This window comes from Micropterus dolomieu, linkage group LG09 (assembly GCF_021292245.1).
Source record: "Micropterus dolomieu isolate WLL.071019.BEF.003 ecotype Adirondacks linkage group LG09, ASM2129224v1, whole genome shotgun sequence".
Lineage (NCBI taxonomy): Eukaryota > Metazoa > Chordata > Actinopteri > Centrarchiformes > Centrarchidae > Micropterus > Micropterus dolomieu.
In genome coordinates, this window is record NC_060158.1 from 23,102,944 (window position 1) to 23,128,183 (window position 25,240).

At 42.4% G+C, this 25,240-nt stretch overlaps 1 protein-coding gene across 1 annotated transcript; it reads left to right on the top strand.

The window, feature by feature from the left end:
- The first annotated feature begins 16,598 nt into the window (after positions 1-16,598).
- On the top strand, positions 16,599-20,678 carry irx1b (iroquois homeobox 1b). The gene is made up of 5 exons (XM_046059051.1): positions 16,599-17,066; positions 17,985-18,227; positions 18,725-19,517; positions 19,713-19,767; positions 20,391-20,678. The coding sequence occupies exons 1-5, from the start codon at positions 16,830-16,832 to the stop codon at positions 20,437-20,439; spliced, it is 1,377 nt and encodes a 458-aa protein (XP_045915007.1). The 5' UTR covers positions 16,599-16,829; the 3' UTR covers positions 20,440-20,678.
- The last annotated feature ends 4,562 nt before the right edge of the window (positions 20,679-25,240 follow it).

Consider the following 25,240-nt stretch of genomic DNA (forward strand, 5'->3'; position numbering starts at 1 on the left):
TTTCAAAGGGCATTTACACAATCTAGGAACATGTGATTGTCAGATATTTCACCTGTGCATTTCACATGTGACAAATTCATATTTAGGCACTTGTGGTTTTTGGACATTACACACATGAAAAACTTCACATGATGCATACACACTAAAAACTCCTGGGTTAAAAAGGGACCAACTAATTTCTGGGTTATTTCAACCCAGAAAATTGGGTTATTCTGGGTTAAATACCTGACCCAAATGTTGGGTTAAAAAACCCAACATTGTAGTTAACATAACCCAACTTCTGGGTCAAAAGAACAACCCCAATATCTGGGTTGAAATAACCCAGAAATTAGTTGGTCCCTTTTTAACCCAGGAGTTGGGTCAAAAATAACCTAACTTGAGTTACTATGCCAGTATGCGTTATTTCAGAAAATAAAACTTTGTTTTACATTATATCTGTCACGGTGTGGTGCAGGCAGAAGAAGAAGAGGAGTCCAAAGTTCCAATTCAAATGTTTTGCTAATAAAGTAACTCCAAAATGTACAGGCAGGCAGGTACAAGTAGAACGGCCAAAGACTGACTGAACTGAAGAAACTAAATACTAACACAGATGAACATTGATTAACTGAACACAGGTGGAACAGATGATGATGATGGTAATTAACTAAACACAGGTCATGCAGATGACACAGAAACGTTTATGTTACATCAACACTGAAATTACTCGCTTAACTTGAATACCCGACAAAGTTGCACTGAAGAAGCAGAGGCCAAAATGGACCGAGCGCGATGCGACGGTTATTTTATTATTAACGACTGTTGTGAGAAAACTGTGGGGTGGTTGCTATACATACATGCCAATAAAGTTAATTTGAATTTGAATTTGAGAGAGAGAACGCCAACCCTCTAACCCAGAACATGGGTTACTCTTTGAAAAATAACCCAGAAACCCAAACAACCCAGGAATTGGGTCAAAATATTAGCCCTATAACCTAGAAAATGGTTACTCTCTGAAAAAATAACCCGTAATTTTAACACAACTAACCCAGAAAACGGGTTGAAGAAATAACCCACGAGTTTTTAGTGTGTACATGTGGTTTTTTACATGTAATATTTCAAATCACATGTTCTGTTTTTGTAGATCTTACAATGTCTCTTTCTCCTGTTCTCCACCTCCTATTCAATAAGTGATCCGGTGGTTTAGCACAAGCTCATTTACATTCCTCAAACTGTCACTCACAAGCAGACACACACAGAGAAATTGTTGCTGTATGTGCCAATTTTTCAAGTCTCGGAGCATTCAGTGTTCATCACTTGACACCCTGAGTTGCTCAGGTTTCAATGCTCAAACAGAAAAAAAAGATCTCTCTGTCTCTGTCTCTTATTCTCTCGCTCACTCTGACAGTAGGTGTTGCATACTAATGTGCGTGTGTCTCAGGGGGGTGAGATGAGGAAGTCCTCTCCCATTACTCAGTGCCCACCAGCTGGGCAGGGGCAAGGGCTACAGCAGCCAGACAGATGGTACTGTCACCCCCTGCTCTCTCACACACACACACACACACACACACACACACACACACACACTCTGGTGTAACAGTGAGGAGGAAGTCATTAGCTGGGAAAACCACAAGATTCCTTATTGAACGGGGGAGAAGAGGGGTGAGGGATATATAAAGAGAGAGAGAGGAAAAGAGAAGGGGAGAGAGAGAGAGAGAGAGAGAGAGAGAGAGAGAGAGAGAGAGAGAGAGAGAGGTTTTATCCTAAACTCAGTTCTGCTGAGGCAATCTGTCATGGTTGAAGTAATTGCACTCGTCCTGCGTGAATGAAGTGATCTGTCATCGCCCACTGCATTACTGCCTTAAGAATTGCTCTGACACACACACACACACACACACACGATCACAAAGCCGTGACCCTCCTGAACGCTCCGACTAAGATGCATGCAGCTGTGACATCTTGAATAAACCGCCCTTCAAAACATTTCGGGGAGGGACAAAAAATGGAGTAGGCCTAGGACACACTGCAAGCCTCTCTTCTTCCTCACCGTCATTCATAATCGCTCTTTGTCTTTGCAGATAAAGAGTGTGAGTGTTACGGAGTGTAAAGTGGGTGATTCTGGCTCTGTTTTATCAGTAAGAGTAGAGTTGGCTAGGGTCTTATTAGGTCAACATCCTCTGGTCTTATTGTAGCTTATTTGGTGTGGCTGATATACTGTGTTGAATAAGAAAACAAAGGCGAGAGGGGAGGTATAATTGCACTTTAACTGCCACTATTGGACTAATATTTGTCCAAGTGGTGAAAAGAGACATTAATCACATTGATTGGGAGCCATTATTGAACTGTCTGTTTTATAAAACATTTTAATATGTACATTATAATGAATATTTTCAAAGACTAATAGACTATATTTTTACATTCTTAAAAAATGATCACATTTGGGAGATTACACAATATTAGTAGGTCTTATTACAAACTTGTATGAAGCAACATGAACAGTTTTATCAGCTGTAGACTGATTCAGAAGTTAGTCATTTCAGGAAAAATAACCAAACTTTTGCAACTCACTTAACTTCATAGCCGTTATCTCCACTTAAGCAGGAAGTCATTACAAAGACTTTGAGAATCAGAGAAAACTAGTTGAAAATGTTTCTATTGCAGCCCTTATCCTGAGGCAGGACGAGCCATGTACCCTTGATTTTGGGTTTAATATACTGAACAATATTATAAACGCAACACTTTTGTTTTTGACCCCGTTCATCATGAGCTGAACTCAAAGATCTAAGACTTTCTCTATGTAAACAAAAGGCCTATTTCTCTCAAATATTGTTCACAAATCTGTCAAAATCTGTGTCAGTGTGCGCTTCTCCTTTGCCGAGATAATCCATCCACCTCACAGGTGTGACATATCAAGATGTTGATCAGACAGCATGGGTATTGCACAGGTGTGCCTTAGGCTAGCTGCAATAAAAGGCCATTCGAAAATGTGCAGTTTCACTGTATTGGTGGGGTCCGGGGGGGTCCCGAAACCAGTCAGTATCTGGTGTCGCTGTCTGCCATCTGCCCTGTACAGTGAAAACCGGGATTCATCTGTGAAGAGAACACCCCTCCAAAGTGCCAGACGCCATTGAATGTGAGCATTTGCCCACTCATGTCGGTTACGACAACAAACTGCAGTCAGGTCGAGACCCCGCTGAAGACGACGAGCATGCAGATGAGCTTCCCTGACACGGTTCCTGACAGTTTGTGCAGAAATTCTTTGGTTATGCAAACAGATGTGGCTGGTCTCAGACGATCTTGGAGGTGAAGATCCTGGATGTGAGGTCCTGGGCTGGTGTGGATACACGTGGTCTGCAGTTGTGAGACCGGTTGGATGTACTGCTAAATTCCCATGAAACACCTTTGGAGATGGCTTATGGTAACAGCTCTGGTGGACATTCCTGCAGTCAGCATGCCAATTGTACGCTCCCTCAAAACTTGCGACATCTGTGTCATTGTGCTGTGTGAAGGAACTGCACATTTTCGAGTGGCCTTTTATTGTGGCCAGCCTAAGGCACACCTGTTCAATACCCATGCAGTCTGATCATCATATATGCCACACCTGTGAGGTGGATGGATTATCACAGCAAAGGAGAAGTGCTCACTAACACAGATTTTGACAGATTTGCGAACAGCATTTGAGAGAAATAGGCCTGTGTACATAGAGAAAGTCTTAGATCTTTGAGTTCAGCTCATTGTGGACAAGTGTTGCGTTTATAATTTTGTAGTTAGTTTTTATTCAATTTAATGTAATACATAGCATTTTAGATAAATTACATTGGAATGACATTGATGTTCCTTAATCTGAGTCAGTGTTACAGTATTATAATAGTATGTACTTATTTATTTGCATGCCTTCTCACTTTAACTAATTCCAATGAGTCATTTTGATCAGATTCCACTTATTATTATTATAAGTTGACTCTGGGAGTAAAGCTGATGATACACGGAACAACTTTTAGAGCAATCGTGCTGGGCAACGTTGCCGTCAGTGGTAATGAGTAAAGATTACTACCGTATTCCCCTTCCCCCACCACTCCACCACCCGCACCGCACCGCCTCTGTCCGTTCAAAACATAGTCTGACTTGCCTCCAGCAAGATTGACCAGCAACATTGCTCTACAAGTTGCTCCGTGTATCGTCAGCTTTATAGTGTACCATGGTGGTCAGCCCAGTATTAAGTTCATACTGGACAAATGTGCCCAGAGGTTGTCTTTAGGAAATAGACATATGCGTGCTGCCAGCATTGCTGCAGCGGTTGCAGGGGTGGGGGGTCAGCCTATCAGTGTTCAGACCATAAGACGCACACTGTATCAAATTGGTCTGCATGGCTGTCGTCCCAGAAGGAAGCCTCTACTAAAGACGATGCACAAGGAAGCCCTTAAACAGTTCGCTGAATACAAGCAGACTAAGGACATGGATTACTGGAACCATGTCCTGTGGTCTGATGAGACCAAGATAAACTTATTTGGTTCTTATGGTGTCAAGCGTGTGTGGCGGCAACCAGGTGAGGAGTACAAAGACAAGTGTGTCTTTCCTACAGTCAAGCATGGTGGTGGGAGTGTCATGGTCTGGGGCAGTATTCTGACATGATAACGACCCCAAACACACCTCTAAGACGACCACTGCCTTGCTAAAGAAGCTGAGGGTAAAGGTGATGGACTGGCCAAGCATGTCTCCAGACCTAAACCCTATTGAGCATCTGTGGGGCATCCTCGAACAGCTCCGTGAAGACAGTGCTTGAAAATAATGGTGGCCACACAAAATATTGACACTGCGACACTGCCAATTTGGACATTTTTACTTAGGGGTGTACTCACTTTTATTGCCAGAGGTTTAGACATTAATGGCTGTGTGATGTGTTACTTTTAAGGGAACAGAAAATTTACACTGTTACACAAGCTGTACACTCACTACTTTACATTGCTGCAAAGTGTCATTTCTTCAGTGTTGTCACATGAAAAGAAATAATCTAATATTTATAGAAATGTTAGGTATGTACTCACTTTTGTGAGTTACTGTAGCTACATCACAGCATTTCCTGTAAACATTTATAACCTTATTTCTTGTTTTCTCTCTACTTCTCCATCGTCAATGAACAATTTCACTTATTTTAAACGGACAAACACCAGCTAACCTACGGCACATGCATTCAATATTCTCCATTTCTCCTGAACTTTCCCAAATCAGAAAACAGACAGGGAGCCTACACACCTATAAGCTACTAATGAGAGAGACTGCACTTCTTTGACTGGGCAACAGAAGAGGAGGCTCGTCCATATGAAGTGATTTCCAACAGTGATGCAAATGCTCGTGAGTCAAGGAGGCACGAACATTTGTTTTTATGGCGCTCAATTATGAGAAACAGGATAATAATAATGCATGTTTGGGATTGGCTGTTACTGACAGCAAAGGAGTGCTCTGCTGGTTTGAAGGATTCATTATGGCAAAAATGTTTGTTATTCAAATTAGTTTTTCTTCAGGTTTTCATTTTTATTTATTTGTAAATAGAACTGATCTGTGGGTTGGTCGGACTTCATTGGAGGGCAGGAGTCGGCCTGCTGGCCGCCAGTTGAATAGGCCTGCCTTATAGTAATAGCTTTACATTTTGGAAAAAATGCTTATTTGCTTTCTTTCCGAAAGCTAGATGTGAAGACTGATACTGCACTCGTTCACTGCAGTTTTCAAGATATAAAACTATTACTTTAAATACAGTTTAATTGCCATAACCATAATCATATCATAGCCTTAACCATACCACAGTAGAAGAGAGTCTACGATAGGCTTCTGATGTTCTGTTTCAAAGGCATCTTCACTCTAACAAGAATAGCATACTGGGAATAACACGTATTATTTATTTATCAAAATATATAAATATTAATTTTAATGAATGCCTATAAATGCAATAACCAACATAACAGCCCTGCAGTCAATGATACATTGGTGAAGTTTAAAATGTTCACTTTGTGTTGACACAGACAGGTGTTGATTTAACTTTATGGTAATTTTTGAGGAGTTTGTAGAGTTTTTATACTTAATTGCATATATTGTTCGGGTGTTACTGTGTCCACCTCCTGTACATACAGTACCTTAAATTGCAGATGTACCCCCGCGTGCACACACACACATGCACACAAACTCACCACCTCCTCCATCACCTCCACACATGCACACTCACACAAACAGACGGTCAAATAGACATACAGTCTGTCATATTTGCGGCTGGTAAACAAGCGCTGAGAGGCTGTTAAAGCCGGCAAGCTGGGTAAACCAGAGACAACAGTGTGCTTAATGAACTGGGCTGCCTCCCAGCACAACATCTCATCATCACTTGGACTTAAACAAACCACTCAGCTGCTAATTGGCTGAGCTGCATGGAGCCGCTGTGAGGAATGTACGCTCCCCACCTCCACTGTCGCTTCTCAAAGGCTTGACAGACAGCAGCAAGACAGACTCAGTTATTGAGTCTTTGCACAGATATGTGACAGTCTGGCCTTCTGCTGGGCTTGGCTGTGTACAACCATACATGCACTGAGTCACTGTATAGTCTTAGGCTTCATTTATGTTTTTTTGTGACTGATGTTTTGCTTTGTGTTTTTTTTTTTTTTTTTTTTTTTACAATTCCTCCCTCTGTGTAATGTATTGTGATATGATTTGATTGCAGAAATTGTTGCTGCACACAGTTTGAGTTAGTTAGTTTTTTAGCACTGCACAACCCAAAAAGCACTTGGCATGCAAACCCTGCAGCCCGGTATCGTGACATCTTTCAGTTGACAAAGCATGAGTGTCTGCAGGTATACTGCTCCTTTCTTCATCTGTTCAGTTGTGGTGGCTATCACCACTGATGCTAACTACCCAGTTCTTCTTCTTCTGTTTATTTCAAACAAACAGATAAAGCCCATCACTTCCTGTGTGCCAGAGGATTTCGCCCAGGAAAGCCCTACCAGACACCAGGTGTTTAGATTAGCAAATGCAAAGATTCATAAACTGAGTATAAGCTGAATTATATTATTTGCAAACAAACATTTATTTATATGAAATGTTGCAGATATGTCTTCACCGCCATTTATTTACATTCTTGTCTGTGTTATATGCAGTTGCTGCTGTACCATCTTATTTTCCCCACATGCATCATTAAAGGTACATCTTATCTTATCATTTTATGGTTTTATATGGAGAACATGGAATTATGTTTTCATAACAGTCAACAATTCACCCACAGTTTCTTGGTCTGACTCGGTTTCTCCTCCGAATCTGACTAAGCTTATAGCAGGGTGGAGATGTTTTGAGCGAGTGCAGTATTTAAGAGGAAGTTGATAGAGCTTAAGAGCAGGAAGCACACCCAAATGGCTCGTGGTCAAAGAATGAAAGTAACAAAAAAAACACATCTCTGAAGTTAGTTCAAGTTCATGTATCTGTTTGCTTTACAGTACCTTAGGTTTATTGAGGGAGTGTGAAAATATTTGCAACAAGGGTATGAATGATATGGATATTGAGGGTGGATTTCAACACTAGTGATATGCTTTTTTAAACAGAGCTGCTTACAAAGATATTCTGTTTAAATCAAATGATTTTATCTACATAGGTATATCTACCTATAATAATTGTGTCTGTGTAGTCGGACCTCTTTTCAGGTCATCAATGTAGGAAGGAGGTTGTGTGGTCCAGGTCCTTCCAGTGTTTGCACCTGGAAGTTGCTTTATATATGTTTGCAATCAATTTACCTAATACTGCCATACTGTTTCTCCACAGAAACAGTTGTTATTGTTATTTCTGTATGCTCTGTACTTCCGGCATCTTCTGCATGTCTGCCTGTCCTCGAAGAGGGATCTCTCTGCCGTTGATCTTCCCAAAGGTTCTTCCTTTTTTCCACATCAAAGAGTTTTTTTTTTCTTTTACTTATCTGAATCAAGATTGAAGGATGAAGGGTGTCGTATGATGCATTAAAGCCCTTTGATGCAAATGTGTGATTTTGGGCTATATAAATAAAATAGACTTGACTCGAGTAATAAAAGGTTGACATTTCACCCAACTTAACGTTCCACATTTCCACAGCACAAAATAATAAAGGGGGAAGAAGTAAGGCTAGACCAGGTTCAAATAGCAGGATTTAAATTCTGGCCTATGCCATAATTTTATTTATTTGCAATGAATTGAAAGCTCTGCATTTGACACTTCTAAGCAGTGTTGGGCAGTAACATATTACTTGGTTATGTGTTAGAGTACTGTGATTACATTTTCAGCAACATGTAGTACTAGTACTAATCCCAGTCATATGCTGTTAATTCAAGAATTTGGGGATCAGCTTGTCTGAAGTCGGAAACGGAAATTTGATATAAGTTTGGAGTTCACTGAACAAAGTGGTCCGGTACCTATTAACTAACTGAAGTCTACATGAATCAACCTTAACCATCACTGTGGGAAGAGACTTCTGGAGCAACTCGTCCTCCCAAAGACGCCCCTCCGACGCTTCGCGGCACAGGGCAAAGCACCCCAGGCTTCAGAGGCAGGTGCAACAGTCCACAAGTTATTCCCCACTGTTCCACTCTTCAACACAAGTGTCATTACATTGGACATAATGAACCTGAAGCTCCATGTGGAGCCAGGACTTGATCACACACATTTTGTACCATACACTGTTGTTAGCAAAGGAGCGAAGGGCAGTTCATTAATTGCTGGTGTTGTTTCTCAGACATTTTGTTTGCAAAACTTCTGAAGCCGCGCTGAAGATATTGAGTGAGAGCATGCACGAGGAGGGACTGGAGGGACCACTTAGAGACTGCTCCTGGCTCTGACTGGTTGTTCTGTTCAGGGAGCGGTGGATTCTTGCAAATTACATTAGGAGCAGTAGGACGAACCAGAGGAACCAGATTTTTTTTCACAGAAGACCACATTTCAGGGCGTCCAATACAAACGCTTTCAGAAAAAGTGACAAAGCTTACTTATTTGACACTAAAGGTAGCCTTCAGCGTCTGTTTGAGGCGCCACGGGTGATGAGACGCTCCCTGAAGGGTCTGTATGAGACGCTCTGGGGCGTCTCGTACCAGAGATGCTCACAAGTCTTTGAGCTAGAGTCCAAGTCAAGTCTCAAGTCTCTGAGCTAGAGTCCAAGTCAAGTCTCAAGTCTCTCATGGTTATTACGAATGTTGTATCACCTGCTGCGTTCAATCCAGGTTGCTAATAAAACTTCATAGCTATAAGGAATACTGAGAGCACAACCATATAATGTGCAATGCAATTAATGACAGCTTATTAAATACTGTAAGTCAATAAAACTGTGACGTTGCATAATCAACAATAAATCTGTCTGTTTTTAACTTACAGAGCACAACCATGTAGCCTAATGTACAATGCGTCTACAATTAATGACAGCTTATAAACTACTGTAAGTCAACAAACCCCGTTGAGTTTTAAACCTAGTGTAAAGTTAACTAAATAATACTGTAAAGTTACATGGTCAACAATAAAGCTGTAACCTGTTTTGTGTGCAATGCAATGACAGCTTGTAAACTACTGTAAATCAACACATCCCCCAGACTCTTTAACCAGTGTAATGTTAGGCTATAACTAAATGAAACTGTAAGGTTAGGCTACATGATCAACAATAAACCTTTAACCTCTTTCCAGCCAATGGCAATAATTAACATGATATCAGCCAGCGGGACGTAAATGATTACGTTAACCGACCACCACAAGTTTGGCAAGTAAACAAACGCTCATTCGTCTTTTCATAACGAACGACAGTCGGAGTAAACCTCTCGTAGGTCGTAGCTGAAGCAAGAAGAAAGCTAATGTTAGATGGCCAATGCTGAGCTAAACATGTTCACTCATCACATATTTATGAGAAATGGCACCGCACCTGCCGGAGTTTGTTGTCCTCTCTCACGTGCGGCTGCGCGCAGCAGATGTTACGTAGGCAGGTTAGAGGTAACGGAGGGAGGGAATAACGGCAAGTTCATCAGACGTGTCCTAAAAAATAAACATTGTTCACAAGTCCTGCGCCTTGCGTCCGAGTCGAGACTGAAGTCTTTTGAGGACAAGTCGAGTATGAAGTCACTGTGTGTGCGACTTAAGTCGAGTCTCTGTCTCGTACAGACCGGAAGTGCTAGATAGCTAGCGAGCTACGTTCGTGTTAAAGGTGTTGACAGCCCCCCAAAGCCCCTTAACCTTAAAGTCAGAGACTTTATGCATATCGACCAGCTAACCCTATAGCTGTGTACATCGGCAATGCCAACAGGTAGGGTTAAGTGTAATTTATACTTCTGCATCGAATTGATGGCGTAGGCTACGGGGCTACGCAGAGGCTACGCCGTCGACTGATGTGCACCTCCTAAAAAATTTAACTACATGTCGAGTTGCCGCGGAACGTAAGCTCTGTGATTGGTCGGCTGGGTAGCCTCGCAATGCCTCCGAGCCGACCGGAAGTACCCCGGCGGCTGTAACACAGTGAATCAATATATTTGACCATCGCAACCCGAGTGAAATGACTCGTTTCACTATCAGAATGTGATCCATTCGGTCGGCAACATTTGAAAAGGCACGTATACGGTTTTACCCCCATTTACATTAGCGGGGTGCTAAACCGGAGGTTAGCCTGCACGGCAGGCAAAAGTCAACACAGTGGACGCTGTAGCGCTACTGCCGACTAGCGAAGGATACCTTTAGCCTCAAATAATTACGCTTTGTCATGCTGAAAGCGTCGGTAATGACACACTGACATGAGAACGTGTTGGATTATCTGTCTCATGTACTACTGTCAGGATATAGTGATAGTTTCAGTAAATATGCCAAGAAGTTATTTTTAAAAGAATTCTGCAGCTTTAAATACAGAAGAGGTGACATGTTGGTGTGGGTTTAGAAATTGTTTTAAGGCACCTTAGAGCACCTTTGGTTCAGTGATGAACATAAAGTAATGAGTAATATAACTAATACTTTCGCTACTGAGTAATTTGTGAAGTCAAACATTAACTTTTTCAGTAACATGAAACATGTAAAGAGTAATTGATTGCAATTTCAAAAAACTTACCCAACACTGCTTTTCAGTATAAGCCATTTGGTTGTGTAGTAGTACACAACCTTTTCTCCCCAAAAGATTAATATCATCAGAAATTGTCACATTGTCTGGTGTTGACGGAATTTAGTGCCCAAAATCTACAAAAAGAATGAAAAGCACCTAGGTTAAATAGCACTTCTCTTCCCTTAATGGACAACACACAATAACAGTATGACATTATATAAGCCAGGAGCTTCTATTTCAGCTGGATGAAAGAGACACAGCCTCTCACCATCTCACAGACTGCTTCTTACTTCTTACTAGCAGTTAATAGGTGATTAAGCCCTGTTGCAGACAGTGGGCCACGGGGAGCCAATTGATCTGACCTTTGACCCCTCCTTCTGATTGGATGGGGGGGGGTGGCTGGAGGTCAGGCCTGTAAGGGATACCCTCTTTATCTTTACCCCAGAACAGGAGCTGAAAGCTGGGGGAGGCAACCAGCCACAATCCGAGGGTCTCTGGGGCCCTCCACCACCAGCATTGCATTCATATGGTCAGTATGAGCCAACAACAGTGCTTAGAGTGCCTGTGCTGCTTTGACCTAAGCTGAGTATCTTTGATTTTCCCAAGGGTTCAGATATATACCCTTGGGAAAATCAGCTTTGACGCTTACTTTTGATTGAATAAATAAACGGGAAGCAAAAATTGCACGTAACAAACATAGTTACACAATATCTGTTCCAGGTGAGTTTCGATTGGATCCTAACTCCTTTAGTTCGGAGATCTCCATCAGTCCTGAAGTGAAGACTGAGCTGATCCTTCTCTCAGTCAAGGACTTGTAGGGGATTTTCAGTGGAGAGGACTGTGTAATGCCACTTCTCTTTGAGGTATCCATTGAAGTCAGCACTATTGCATTAAGCTTAGTGGTCTTCCTAAGGGCACCTTTTCATCACAACCTACACACATACACACACAGCCACGCACACACGCCTTCCCTCACGCTCCCTCTTTTAAGTTGAGGTATTGTCTTTGACAGCATTATAACGGTATCATTCCACTCCCACTGTGAACAACAAAGACAAGAAACACCAAATCCTAGAACGCAGCAATCTGTGTGTGTGTGTGTGTTTGTGTGTGTGTGTGTGTGTGCTCTTTAAAGCAATGCTAATGGGCCCCAAAGAAGCATTAAAGTGACCCCTACTGTAACAAAAGAGTTAATAATCCGTTTAGAAAACAATCAGATCCCTGGCCATGAGAAAAGCCCCCTGCTAAGTCTTTCTGTAAAGAGGAGGAGGTGGGCATTCACCTTTTTTTCCCCAGTCAGCAATCTTGTTGAACATCGCTTGTTTTCATCGCTCTCTCTACGGGGAATGATGGAACTGTATTTAATGGCAGCCCTCAGCCGCAGTCGGCAAATAAAATGACAACGCGGTTGAATTTCACAAGTGGGGCGATTATTTTGAGCGATTCACAGTGACCCTTGCTGGAAGTCAGAGTTTGGTTATCAGCCCCATCTACTGTAAATGAGTCCCCATTGGACTTCTAAAGGAGCTATTAATAAACAAACACTGGCACGCCCGTTAATTGCTAATGATAGGCTCTTTGTCTGGTGTTTCCCCTCTGGGTCAAAATGTTCAAATGTCAAAACAGGATTCATCTCCAGGCGAGTGGCTCTCAGGTCATGCTGCCACTGATATAATAGGTGATATAAGCCATTAAGACTATGAATGACATCTCCCGTGCTGAATGTCAAATATCATGGTGATTAAAAAAGTGTTACAGAGTGATAGAATAAATACGAGCTCAGTGTGAGTGATCATAAAACTTTGGGTTGCTGAATGTATTACCTCAGGCTGGCAGACTTATCTGTCATGCGTTAGAGTGATCCATCTGTTTTAACATCAGGTCAGAGCAGAATCTATCACTGCTTATCTTTGCTGTCAAGTAGATGAGGACAGCCTTTTTTTTCTTCTTTATCTCTGCTGCTTGTCCTTCCTTCCCTGTCTCTGCTCTCTCCGCAATCCTTGACATCCTGGAAACTGACCACAAAGCCCGGGGAAGACAATTCATTTAGCAAAATAAAAATAAAAACAACGGAAGAAATATGACGATTAAGTGAGATCATTTTGCTTTTTGGCAAAGCATATCAGCTCTTATCAAGTGTAATTTTGCTGGCTTTGGTGGAGGGGCTTGACTTTATCTGCTTTGTTTTTTCAGGAAATTAACATTTGTTTTAGGAAAAAGAAACTAGAACCAAGTTGAATTATTTCATTGAGATTTGAAATTGAGTTCACCAAGATTTTGAATTTACCATAGTATGTGACTAGACAATAGTGTTGGGAAAGTTACTTGAAAATGTAATAAATTCTCTCCACAAAAGTAATTATTACTAATTACTTAACAGCAAAAGTAATTAGTTTCATTGCTTGTTACATTACTTTGCTTACTTGGCCCAACTCTTAAAGGTGCCTTTAAACAGCTCCATACCCACAGGTACACATCAATTAAACACATAGAAATAGAAGGAATAGAAGATATTTACTGACCATCAGCAGCTAGCCAGCTGTTGTTAGCCCCAGCGACTGCATTGCTTCAGAAGTCCTCGTGTCAGAATGAAGCTGTGGGGTTCACACATCCACTCCAACTCTCTACTAAACCGGCCAATTCCTGAATTTACTCTTATCCGTGGCTAACGTTAGCGAGATTACTAAGGAGACACAACATAAATATAGCTGTGCTCACAATCACTTGCTTGTTCACATATTCCCTATTTGTAAAAAAAGAGGTGTGTTGGTTTACTGTATACTGTGGTGAAATATTCAGGCTATAGCACTACATTACAGCAACCATGGACACCACTTTGCTCTATTGTAGGAATTTTTGCGGGAGTTACTTATCTTATATTTAGTTTCAAAATGGAGGAAAGTAAATCTAGTGCCAAAGTATATCTGGATTGGTTTTGGTACAGCCAAAGACAACTTTGCAATTACCAGGACTCACATTTCTCCATGTCTACAGCTGGTTAACGTGTTTCCCAGCAGTCTGTCACCTGAACGCACAGAGACCAAACTCTCCATCAAACTTCTGGTAAGACGAGCCAGCCAATATCGAAGGGCATTTTTATGAACCATTGTGTTTTAACACTCTCTTACTGTTGAAAATTCAAGGTTTTAGGCACAGAAGAACTCAGATCTTGCAAGTATTATCTATGAATGCCAAACGAGCCAATTATTTAATAAGTTTTGCATTACTGCAATCGTCAGCCCTTTGTTGAAGTGTTAGCAAACAAAAAGAAATCATTCCATGCTTTGGGGTGTCTTCATTTACCTCACTGCAAATTACCCAAGAGGAAATGGCCAGTGCAAGTGGATTGTGGGACTTTATTTGAATGTTTCCTGCGGTAAGTTATTCCTTTGTCTGGGCTGAGCTAATAGCAGGGAATGGGATTCAAATAGAGTCAAGCTGCCTCCTGAGATCCCTCAATCCACCGTCGCCATAAAAAGAGGTCTGAGGCCAGTCTAAATATTTGGTAGTCTTAGCAGGTTCATGTTAAAAGACACACACACACACACACACACACACACACACACACACACACACACACACAGTGAATGCACAAGCAGGCCGAGGCTGTGAAGTTGAATGGCATAGCTCAAAGCCTTCCTCCCCCTATCCCTGCCTCTTTCTCTCTCTAAACCGCCAAACCATTCTCCCCCTTTCTCCAGCTCAGAGGAATTCATTAACTGCCTCTCCACAGAGACACTATGGAAATCAGGCAGCTACAAAGGCAGAGAGAGAGGGAGAGAGAGAGGGAAAGAAGAGGGAGGGGTGGTGGTGGTGGTGAATGGGGCTATATTATCCTATTAGATGGTGGATATGTCTCGTTTCCCTCCCCTGTCATGAGAAAAACATTAATTTTAAGTGAGAAATGAGGGAGGGAGGGAGAGAGAGAGAGGGAGAGAGAGATGGAGAGAGAGGGAGAAATGGTGAGGGTCTTTAACATTGCTCTTTTATCGAGCTGAAATGGAGAGTCCCCTGGCTCCATTTACCTTGGCAATGAGGATAGAGTCGCTCTCCATGAATGCCATTTAAAATGCCATGGAGATTAAGCATCCTCTCTCTCACTCTCTCTCTATTTCACACACACACACACATACACACACTACAGCAGCAGCGGCAGCAGTGGCGACAGTGCTCGTCATAATATGTGTTTAGGAAAACAGCTTTGAGATTCATGAGTAAAGCCCTGTAGGTGCCAGGGCTGAGGAGGGAAGAGAACGGAGAAAGAGACAGAGAGGACCATCACTTAGCCAGAGTGGGCTTTAAGCACTGTAATTAAATCATTAGATCCTCCCCTCTTCCCTCCCTCCAACAACCCTTCCTCTCCTCTCCTCTCTCTCTCTCTCTCTCAGCTCAGCCAAGCTCATCAGGGGCTCCAGTGTGAAATGATGAATCTGTATTTATGGGGATGGAGTAATTACACAGCTAACCTCTGAGGGAACCCAGGAGGGCCACAGGGCCACTGAACAGGGCGCTGGGTGCTCAACCTCATTAGCACTGCCCAAATGTGCATGTGTGTGTGTGTGACAGAGTGTGTGTGCATGTGTTCAAAGGAGCAGATTGAAACAGGCTTGCTTGTTTTGATAGTTAAGCCTGTGAGGAAACATCAATCTGTATCCATCCAGTTTTACACTTTACACTTTTCCACATTCAAACTATTTTTCCCCCGAATTTATAAATGTAACCTCTTATTTCCCTACCAAATATACCCCACAACATCAGTGACTTTACACCTGGGCCTAACAGAGTACAGTAGCCCATTCTTCTCTACAAACATCTGTCATTTTCCACTCCACAGCTCCTGTGTGCTCCATATCTCTGCTATCTCTTATCCTCGTCAATCTCTGTCATTACCTTCAGTCTCCTTTATCTTCGCTCTGAAAATATGCTCCACTGACTTCCGTCGATAATCACGGACATTCCTCTCGGATCTGGCCGACCATATCGATGCCTCCCGGCCCATCTGCTGGCCAGAATGTCCCGGCATACCCTGCGGATCAGCTGTCAAAGCATGGAGGAAAAAGGACACCTATAATATAATATAGTTCATATGTTCAAATTGCAACAGTTGTTTAAACCATTATTATTATTATTATTATTATTATTATTATTATTATTATTATTATTATCCTATTATTACTACACATTTTTCAACTATACTAATACTATACTAATAGTAGCCAATAACAACGTGTGCACAGCAGAGGACAGAGTGAGGTGGTGCATTTGTTTAAAAAAAGTCACTCTGGACACAAAAAAGACAAATATACACTGCACAGACTTGCACACACTTCACAGGTTTTCTCTTCTGTATAGACACAGCGAAGTCTGCAGAAATTAGATCACACACACCAACACACACACACACACACACACACACACACACACACACACACACACACACACACACGACCTAGGCTAACCAATGCACTAATCGCCTGCCCCGGGCATAGGAGGAGCTTGGTGCTTAAGTAGGCTGCCAATCAGTCAGTCAGCTCCACATCCAGAAGCTCCTGCGGCCAGACGCACGCATCACTTCGCACTCGAGGTGCCAAAAAGGGGCTCTGATACAACTCCGGGTCGGTGGAAGTGGAGAAGCTTGACAGTTTCTAAAAGGGGGACTCTGGTGATTTAGACACCCCCTTCATCCTCTTCTCCTTCTTTCTTGGGATTTCTACTTTCTCCCCCCCTCCCCTCTGCCTGCTCTTGCTGTTGTGTGGCTTTGACTTTGAGAGAGATTTACTGAACGCGTTCTCCGGACATGTCTTTCCCTCAGCTGGGGTACCCCCAGTTCCTCAGTGCCTCTCATGAGGTGTACGGGGGCGAGCGGCCGGCCTCTGCCAGGGAAGGAGGCACCGAGGGCGGCGTAAGCTCGTCCGCCACCGCCGCGGCCGTCGGCTCCATGCTGGGAATGTACGGGAGCCCATGGGCGGCTCATAACTACAGTGCCTTTCTGCCGTACAGCGGAGCCACAGACCTCGCCCTCATAACCCAGATGGTGAGAGTTGATTCTTGTTCACCCGAAGAGTGAAGCAACTCGGGTGTTAATGATGCACTATCACTGCTTCTTGTCAGGCTGAGCTCTTGTTTATTGTAAACTAATTACAATCAATTATCCAACAGTCTAAAGTGATTAAGATATGTTAATACTGGTCATTCTTTTTCTAGGATAGCCTATTTGTGAGTTTACAGTCGTTGATATATAATCAACTGCTCCAAACCGGCAGTTAACATTTCATGATCTTAATATGTAAATGCTTCTTATAGACTATGTATTTAGGTTTTGTATGGGCAAATATTGAATCATCACACATGTAAGAAATGCGTCATCTTTATGGTTAAAATTGCTAGTTCACATTTTTTTTGTATAAATTAGGCAATTGAAATGTTAAAAGGAATCACTGGTAATTTAGACATTAACTACTGGCTACAGAGTAGGCCTAGTGGCCTTTATGTTTTAGAGAAAAATAGCGTATATTAATTATAAAAACACTATTAATATTAGTAATTAATAGTTAATAAAATGTAGCCACTCTTTAGAAATTAATCATTCCTTATTAGTTCGTTAAATCGAAACAAACAGAAATATTTTTATGTAGAAGGGAAGCCTCTTATAAATAATGCGTTATTTACTTATAAATAAATAATTGTTAAGGGCTATTTTCTTAATTCAGGATAGGCCTATGTTAAATTCCTGTTTTTCCGACAAATGGACTATTTGGTGACAAATTGACGCGATATTGAAAGTTTTCGAAACTTTCTTGCTGCACAAGAAAAATAAAATAAAAAAATAAAAAATACAGCAGGCCTTATTCAAAAGTTGTTTTTCAGGCATTATCTGAACTTGAAGAGGAAATCATTTTCAGCACAAGTTGCTCAACAAGTTGTCACCTCTGTCCCTCCAATAACGTTTCAGGGCTCCCAGTATGAGCTGAAGGAAAGCCCGGGGTCCCACCCAGCCTCTCTACCTGTCCACGCCGCTCAAGGCTTCTACCCGTACGGCCAGTACCCATACGGGGACCCGTCTAGGGCCAAGACGGCCACCCGGGAGACCACCAGCACCCTGAAGGCCTGGTTGCAAGAGCACCAGAAGAACCCTTACCCCACTAAAGGAGAGAAGATAATGCTTGCTATCATCACCAGGATGACACTCACACAGGTGGGTAGTGTGTTGTGTTTCATGTGTGGCCTGGTACCACACAGTTGGAACACTAGCCGAGGGCTAATTATTAAGGACCCTATGGAACATTTGATAGGACACACACAGCCCACTCAACAGCACCCTTTGGTGGGCATCAGTGTCAAGGATAAATTAGGCCTGCCATTTACTTGTTTTTCAAAAGTTATGTCACCCTCCTCACTTCCTCTAAGAGCAATAGTTAATTTAACTAGGCTACTTGTTACATTACTTAATATGATACTGCAGCTTTGTGACTGAAGAAGTCACACTTCCACCCCGAGAGAGAAAAGTCTCCAGATATTTCTGATTTTAAAGCTCGTTTAATGATATAGAGGAATTATGGGGAAACGAGGTGAACATTAATTAAGTTTTATTTTGCATATTTAATCATTCCATATTTCCGGTGTGCAGCCCTGTGCTGTCGAACGAGCAGTGATTTTATTTATAACGCGTAAAAACATCTTTCCATTTTCCAGGTGTCCACGTGGTTCGCGAACGCCCGCAGACGCCTGAAGAAGGAGAACAAGGTAACATGGGGCCGAAGCGCCGAGGACCGGGACGGCCGCATCTTCAGCAGCGACAACGAGGACGAGCACGGCAAGAACGGCAGCGACGAGGAAGACGAAGACGAGGAAATTGATTTGGAAACTGTCGATATTGAGAGACCCGAGGAGGAGCGAGCAGGGGAGCAGGGCTCCGGAAAGGGAGAGGGAGAGGCAGGCCTGACCGCCAGAGAGCAGGCCTCGGAGCCGAAGAGCTCGGACAGCAGCAGGACGCTTTCTGTCGAGGGCCTAAGAGGAGTGGAGGCGGCTATTTCTCTCAATAGATCGCCCGTTGTCAAACTCGCAGTGGATCGATCTCCCAGCAGACAGGAGTGCCAGAGACCACCGCAGAGCAAACCCAAAATCTGGTCACTGGCAGAGACCGCCACGGCCCCCGAAAGCTCGCACAAACCTTCCCCCGCTGCCCATGCGCACCACCCGGCTTTGGCCTCCGCTGGCCACCCGGCCTTACTCCCGGGTCATGGGATATATACATGCCAGATTGGCAAGCTGCACAACTGGGCCAACGCGGCTTTTCTGAATGCCAACTCTATTTTGAACATGAGGTCGCTCCTCGGAGGGGCGCCGGCCGGACACCTGCCTCTCCATGGCGCAGTGCCGGTTGCCCGTCATGACGCACGACCGGCGGCGGCGGGCCACGGAACTTCGGGAACGGAAGATGACAGTGATATAGAGTCGTCAGGAAGCTTCAGTCCAAAAAGAGATGGTATGGGCTGCATTTGATTGTATAACCCTCTGCAATTAATGCCTTTACCGAACAGACCTCAGTACTTTGACGCATGTGTCGGCAAGAAATGATCCAACAAAATAATTATTTACAGGACAATACAAGTACAATTTATACTAGTGAAAGTCTAACAGGTAAAGGGTTATTTATTTGGCCATATTCTTCTTTTTACAGAGGAAGACCACAGGCCTGACTCCCTGAAGTCCCCATTCCAGCTGATCACTGACAGGTAACCTCATGCATCTGAAATCAATTTGGCATTGTGACATTATCCACCTCAATTTCTTTCCACATGTCTTCTGCTAAATGAACCTTAAAGCAGAGGTAAACACTGTTACACCTGACTGGGCGGAGGGCAGAACTCAGCACATAAATCATGTGATTGAGTCCCCACTTTAACGCCTCGTCAGGCAGCAGTCTAATATATCCTGCGGCGCACCCCAACAACGCAGAGTTATCGCCACCCATGCCATTTAAATAATCTGCCGCCATTTATTCACGCCCCCTCAGTCAATGCAGCTAATGTATGTCAAAGAAAACGCTAATAGCAACATCAGGAATGTAGTGGAGGGTGAAAAGACATAAAACAATTTACCTATAGTGTTTTTCAATTTGCATAAATAAAATTTTACATTATTCAAGATGATCTTTAGAAAGTGAAACCAATAATATTAAAACTAACTATTAAAATAACGTATTTGACAATATACTTGTATATATTTGTATTTATAATTCAGACTTAGATACATTATATACACATATTTTAACTCTAACATTTGAGTACATTTATCCTACCGTTGCACTATATCGCCTCTGACTTCCGTTTCTTTTTGTGCTCTTTCCTCACTTCAGACCTCACCATGGGACAACACCACAGCGAGTTCTGACAACAACATCATGAGAAGACAAAGCAAAAAAAAAACAGACAAAAGAAAAGAAAAGAGAAAGGAATAATTTTATTTAAGTGAGACAGTTTAATGAAGGCTATTTTGTGACAGTGCAACCTGTCATAGTATTACTGTTTAGCTTCTACATGCAAAAAGAGATGGTTCGTTTTGTCACAGATTTGCTTGTATCTCTCTCTCTCTCTCTTTTATGTCCTATGTTCTTTCTTTGCCTCTTCTGTTGTGAATGGAAACCTTGAAAATTGTAAATACAGGATATGAATTTGTCTTTAAAGAATATATTTTTTGGGAACTAAATAAATGTCATTATAGTCATTTATTATTGGAGAGTTATTTCCCTGTACCTAATTAGAAATCAGGGGGAAAGGGGTGCCATGGGTGTGTAGTGGTGACTTCCTAATGCCAGAACTCAAGTTATTTTCAGAAAGTTTTTACCTTCTTTTGTAGGGTTGGTATAAATTTTTATCATGTTAATGCACATGATTTTAATTTATCTGACAGATATGTTTTTGAAGACATCATTATGTTATAAACGCCAACATGGAATATATCTTTTTATTTTATTTTCTACCTCTGAGAAATTAAGATAATTAGGTATTGATACATTGAATATATTTATATTATACATATATAAAATACTATTGATTTCCACTTGTTTAATGATCATCACAGCGTACCCGCCTTTTAATTGACCCCTTCGTCACTGTGTCTTGTTTGTTTCACACTCTCCTTGCCAACTAAACCACGCACTGTCGACCATTTTTAGCAAGAAAAGTCTCACCCTTTTTGAAATTTGCACTCTCGCCAAATCTCGAAGACTTATGCCAGCACCTTGGAAGCCACTGCAAACGCTGCGGAAATTGAAATTGAAGATTTCCAGGACCTTATGAACCTGCGCCTGTGCTTTCAGCCCAGGCCTCCTTACTTTAATGTTGGATTATACCCCCTCAGTGCCACCACTGCCGCCTCTGAAATATGGATCAGACGGCAGGAAAGGCCAGCAGCCAGTATGGGGGCGGCAGCTCAGGGGGAGGTGGATGGGAGGGGAGAAGGGGGTTGTGTGTCACTCCTAGCCATCCTTGACGTTCACAGGCCCAAAGAGGGAGGAGAGAGAGAGAGGATGGTGGGGGGTCTTAGGCTGTTAATAGTGAGTGTTTCACAAAGCTCAGTTCCTATATACATGCTTGGATTAACAGCAGGTCATGCATGTCACATGATTTGGGTCCTCTGGCCACTCAAGTGGCCTGGACAGCCTCAGGTTCATGTACACCCAATTTAGATTGAATTGCCAATTTAAACTTGCTATGCAGACTATGCTAGAAATGTTTAAAAGTTGAATATTAGCCAACTGTCTTAGGTTAAACCTTTACTTTGATAGTCCAATGTTGATAATCATCTTACTTTCAAGTGGCCATGGCTTCTTAGTAAAATGTTTGTTGAATTTCGGGTGGTTAAGTACTGCTGGAGTCTACAGGTGTTCAGTATTTGGATTAGAGTTCTGAAATCAGGTTCAGACTGTGTCAGGTTGGTTATGGTGGTCTGCAAAGACACAGGAAACAAGTAGCCTCTGTGGCAATCTGTTGAATGGCTACTTCCTGCCATTTAATATCTTAATACCAACAGTTGGCAACTGAAATGAAGGTGTACTTTTGTATTTTCGGTTATTTTTATTTGCCATAACAATGCAGCATAATGGAAACTTGACTGGACAGATGAAGAGTCTGCAGTACAGTGAAGTACACAGTCAAATGGTGATTTGAGCAGGCATGAGCCTGGCAGGTTTATGGACCTGGTGATTAACTCAATGCTGCCACCTCACTCCCAGAAAAAGTAAAGCAAAATTGTACTTTATGGAGTACAATTGTCACTGTTTGTAACCCCACTGAGGTACAATACACTAAACTTTTCAGCCGCTTTCCAATTCCTACCAGTTGTTAATGTGAAAATGTATGTATACGTGGACATTGTATATTGTTTTCTCATGAAACATTGACATTCAGAGACACATGGTTTTAACACGACAGCAACGATTTTATGCTGCTAATTACATGATGACTGATTTATTCTACACTTACTTCTATTTAACTTGAAAGACAAAACTATACGGCAGTGCCAAGTATTCCTATGTCAGGCTTCATGGAGGCTTTGTTGTAGATCTAGTATAGCCTTTATTACTAAATAAATTAGCAAATAAGTAAGTAAGTAATTGGTACAAATTTGCACTCATCTTGCCAGAAACTAATTTGTATCTTGTCTCAAATTATATACATCCACTATCATCAAGGCCTAAGATGCATCCATTACAGTACAAATGTTGCAAAATATGCTCCTTTTCTAACTCTAATCTACAAATAGGCTCAACATTTGGCTGTAACTTTTATTGAATTTTCATTTTCAGACCTGGCTGTTTCTAAGGACTGTAAACATTGCAGATTGCAGTATTGAAGTAATGCAAGATTTATTATTGTGATATCTTTCTGAAAATATAGATTTTTTAAAGCTGAACATTTCCATATGCTGTCCATATGCTATCATGTACAGCAAGTCAGTCCTAGGCACAGTTTTATTTACCTATAAAAAAACTCAGGAATAGTTTGACAGTTTGGGAAATACTGAGAGGTAGATTTTGCAAAACCTCTGTAGAAAGCGCAAAATGTCCCTTTCACACTTTGGACTAAACAAACAACATATAAAGTGTTCATTAGTGAGGTTTTTTTGTTAAGCTAAGCTAACCGGATTCTGGCTGTAGCTTTATATTTACTGTGCGGACATGGGAGTGGTATGAATCGTGTCATCTAACTCTCTGTAAGAAAACAAATAAGAATATTTCGTAAAATGCTGAACTATTACTTCAAAACTTGAGGTGTATGGTATGGTGTGTGGGAAAATAACAGACTCGTGACTATGGTGGTGTTTTCAGGTGCGGCAGATTTTCTCCTCACTTAAAAAGTCTGTATTTCTTAATTCATCTATCCATCCGCCCATACATACCTTTCACAGACAGAGAAAGAGTCAGAAAACGAGAGATAGAAAGAGCAAACTTGAGTCTAAAGAGAGCAAATGAGAGAGAGATGATGCAGTGAGAGCTGTCATTGATGTGAGAACAGCATGGAAGGAAGCCAGACACTTGAGGCCATTTTCACTTCCTCTGCCAACTCTGACAGACTGCCATCAGCGCCGCTGAGGAGAATATCAGCCACTCTTTCTCTCATACACACTTCGCTTTTTCTACACTTCATCCCAGCCAGATCACGCTACTGTTCTTCCAAGTACCCAAACAATATGTTATTCTTTCAAAGTTGGATATCAGTGAGCTTAGCATGATGGGGCTGAAAATGACATCAAATGGCCGTTTAATCACTTACACAGCGTGTCCAAAACATGTTTTTTGTTATGAAAGGAGTGGAAAAAGTGTGCAGATCCAAACTATGATTAGTGTTTTCTGGCAGGTGCTGCCGGAAAACTTCTTCAGAGTTTCAAGTTTGTGCTTCATGTTGCTTGTTTGTCACCCAAGCTGCCCCAAAACTTTTCTAAAATAGAACTGGTACACACTGTAAAAAGCCATAAGTGAGGAAAACAACCATCGCTAATGCTCCTGAATAACACTCACTCTGTGGAGTTTTTAGAGTCGCATCAGCCCCTCAAACTCTCAGTGTGAACAGAGTCTTCACTGGTGCTTTGGTATTCTGATACAGGCTCTTTGGTGAGTTCTAATCCCTATTAAAGAGGTAGATTATGGAAGGGATTTGTCTTTGATTTGCCTGTCCCACTGCTCTTTTCTGTCAGCATCTCGCTCTCTCTCTATATCCTTCCCTCGTTTTTTTTCTCTCCGCTTCTCTGTCTGTCTTGATGGGATGGTCAGGGATTGAACAATGATTGCCTCCATGTGTCATCCCCCTCACACTCCCACCCTCAGCCATCCTCCTGTGATTATGGCCACATGTATGAGGGTCCCTGGTTGCCTGAATAGATTTGTTAAAGGCCCCCAATGGATGAGAGAGGCCCAGGCCCTGTGGCTTGGCCCTCGTGTGCAGATCTACCCTCTCCCCCCTCACAGTAGTTACCCCTTCTACTCTTCTCCGCTCCTCCGCCACACAGAGATAATCAGGCTTATGTAAAGACGACGTGCTCTTTTGACAGTCATCAGCTCATCAGTGATCCAATCAAGCCCAAATCCGCCATTGTTCGCCCCTGAAAGTGTCTCAAATCCGCTTGTGCAGGAGAGAGGGGCTGTGCTCTTTATCCTGCCAATCACTCCTGACATTCCTGCCCCTGTTGCCATGGCCTGGGGTCAGAGGTTGAGAAAACAGAGAGCATGAGCTGACTCGGGGAGAATGGCGGGGCGCTAAAGGAGGGACTCGCTGCGCAACGGCCCCATTGGTCAGCTAACGCAGGGGGTAAATGTAGACAAGTTAGGACTCTATAGCCCCACGGAGAGGGCCAGCCGGACAGAAAGAGACATGGGCAGGGAAGGAGAAACAAGGGGGGACAATGAGGCAGAGAAAGGGCCAAGGGAAGTGAGAGAGGGCAAGAGAGGTGTGTGCGGAGAAAAGAGGAAAAAGAGGGTTAGGGAGGGACAGTGTTTGATCGCCAAATAGGCTTTACAGAGCTTGACCTCGAGGGGCTCGGAGAATAAAAGGCCTGACACACAGTTAAAGGCTATGGGGAAGAAATAATGAACATACAAGTTAATATTTCTTGAATTTCTGATTTCTGATTCCTCCACTTAAAATGTGGAAATTATTTTTTTTCCACAGCAAAACAACCCCCTATAATTCAATTCTATATTGCTGGAGC

What these genes read in the sequence shown, in the direction of transcription:
- irx1b (XM_046059051.1), top strand. Translation starts at nt 16,830, where the DNA reads ATGTCTTTCCCTCAGCTGGGGTACCCCCAGTTCCTCAGTGCCTCTCAT. An exon ending in CCAGGATGACACTCACACAG is followed by an intron (nt 18,228 to 18,724) that starts GTGGGTAGTGTG and finishes TCCATTTTCCAG; the next exon opens with GTGTCCACGTGGTTCGCGAA. An exon ending in TTCCAGCTGATCACTGACAG is followed by an intron (nt 19,768 to 20,390) that starts GTAACCTCATGC and finishes TCCTCACTTCAG; the next exon opens with ACCTCACCATGGGACAACAC.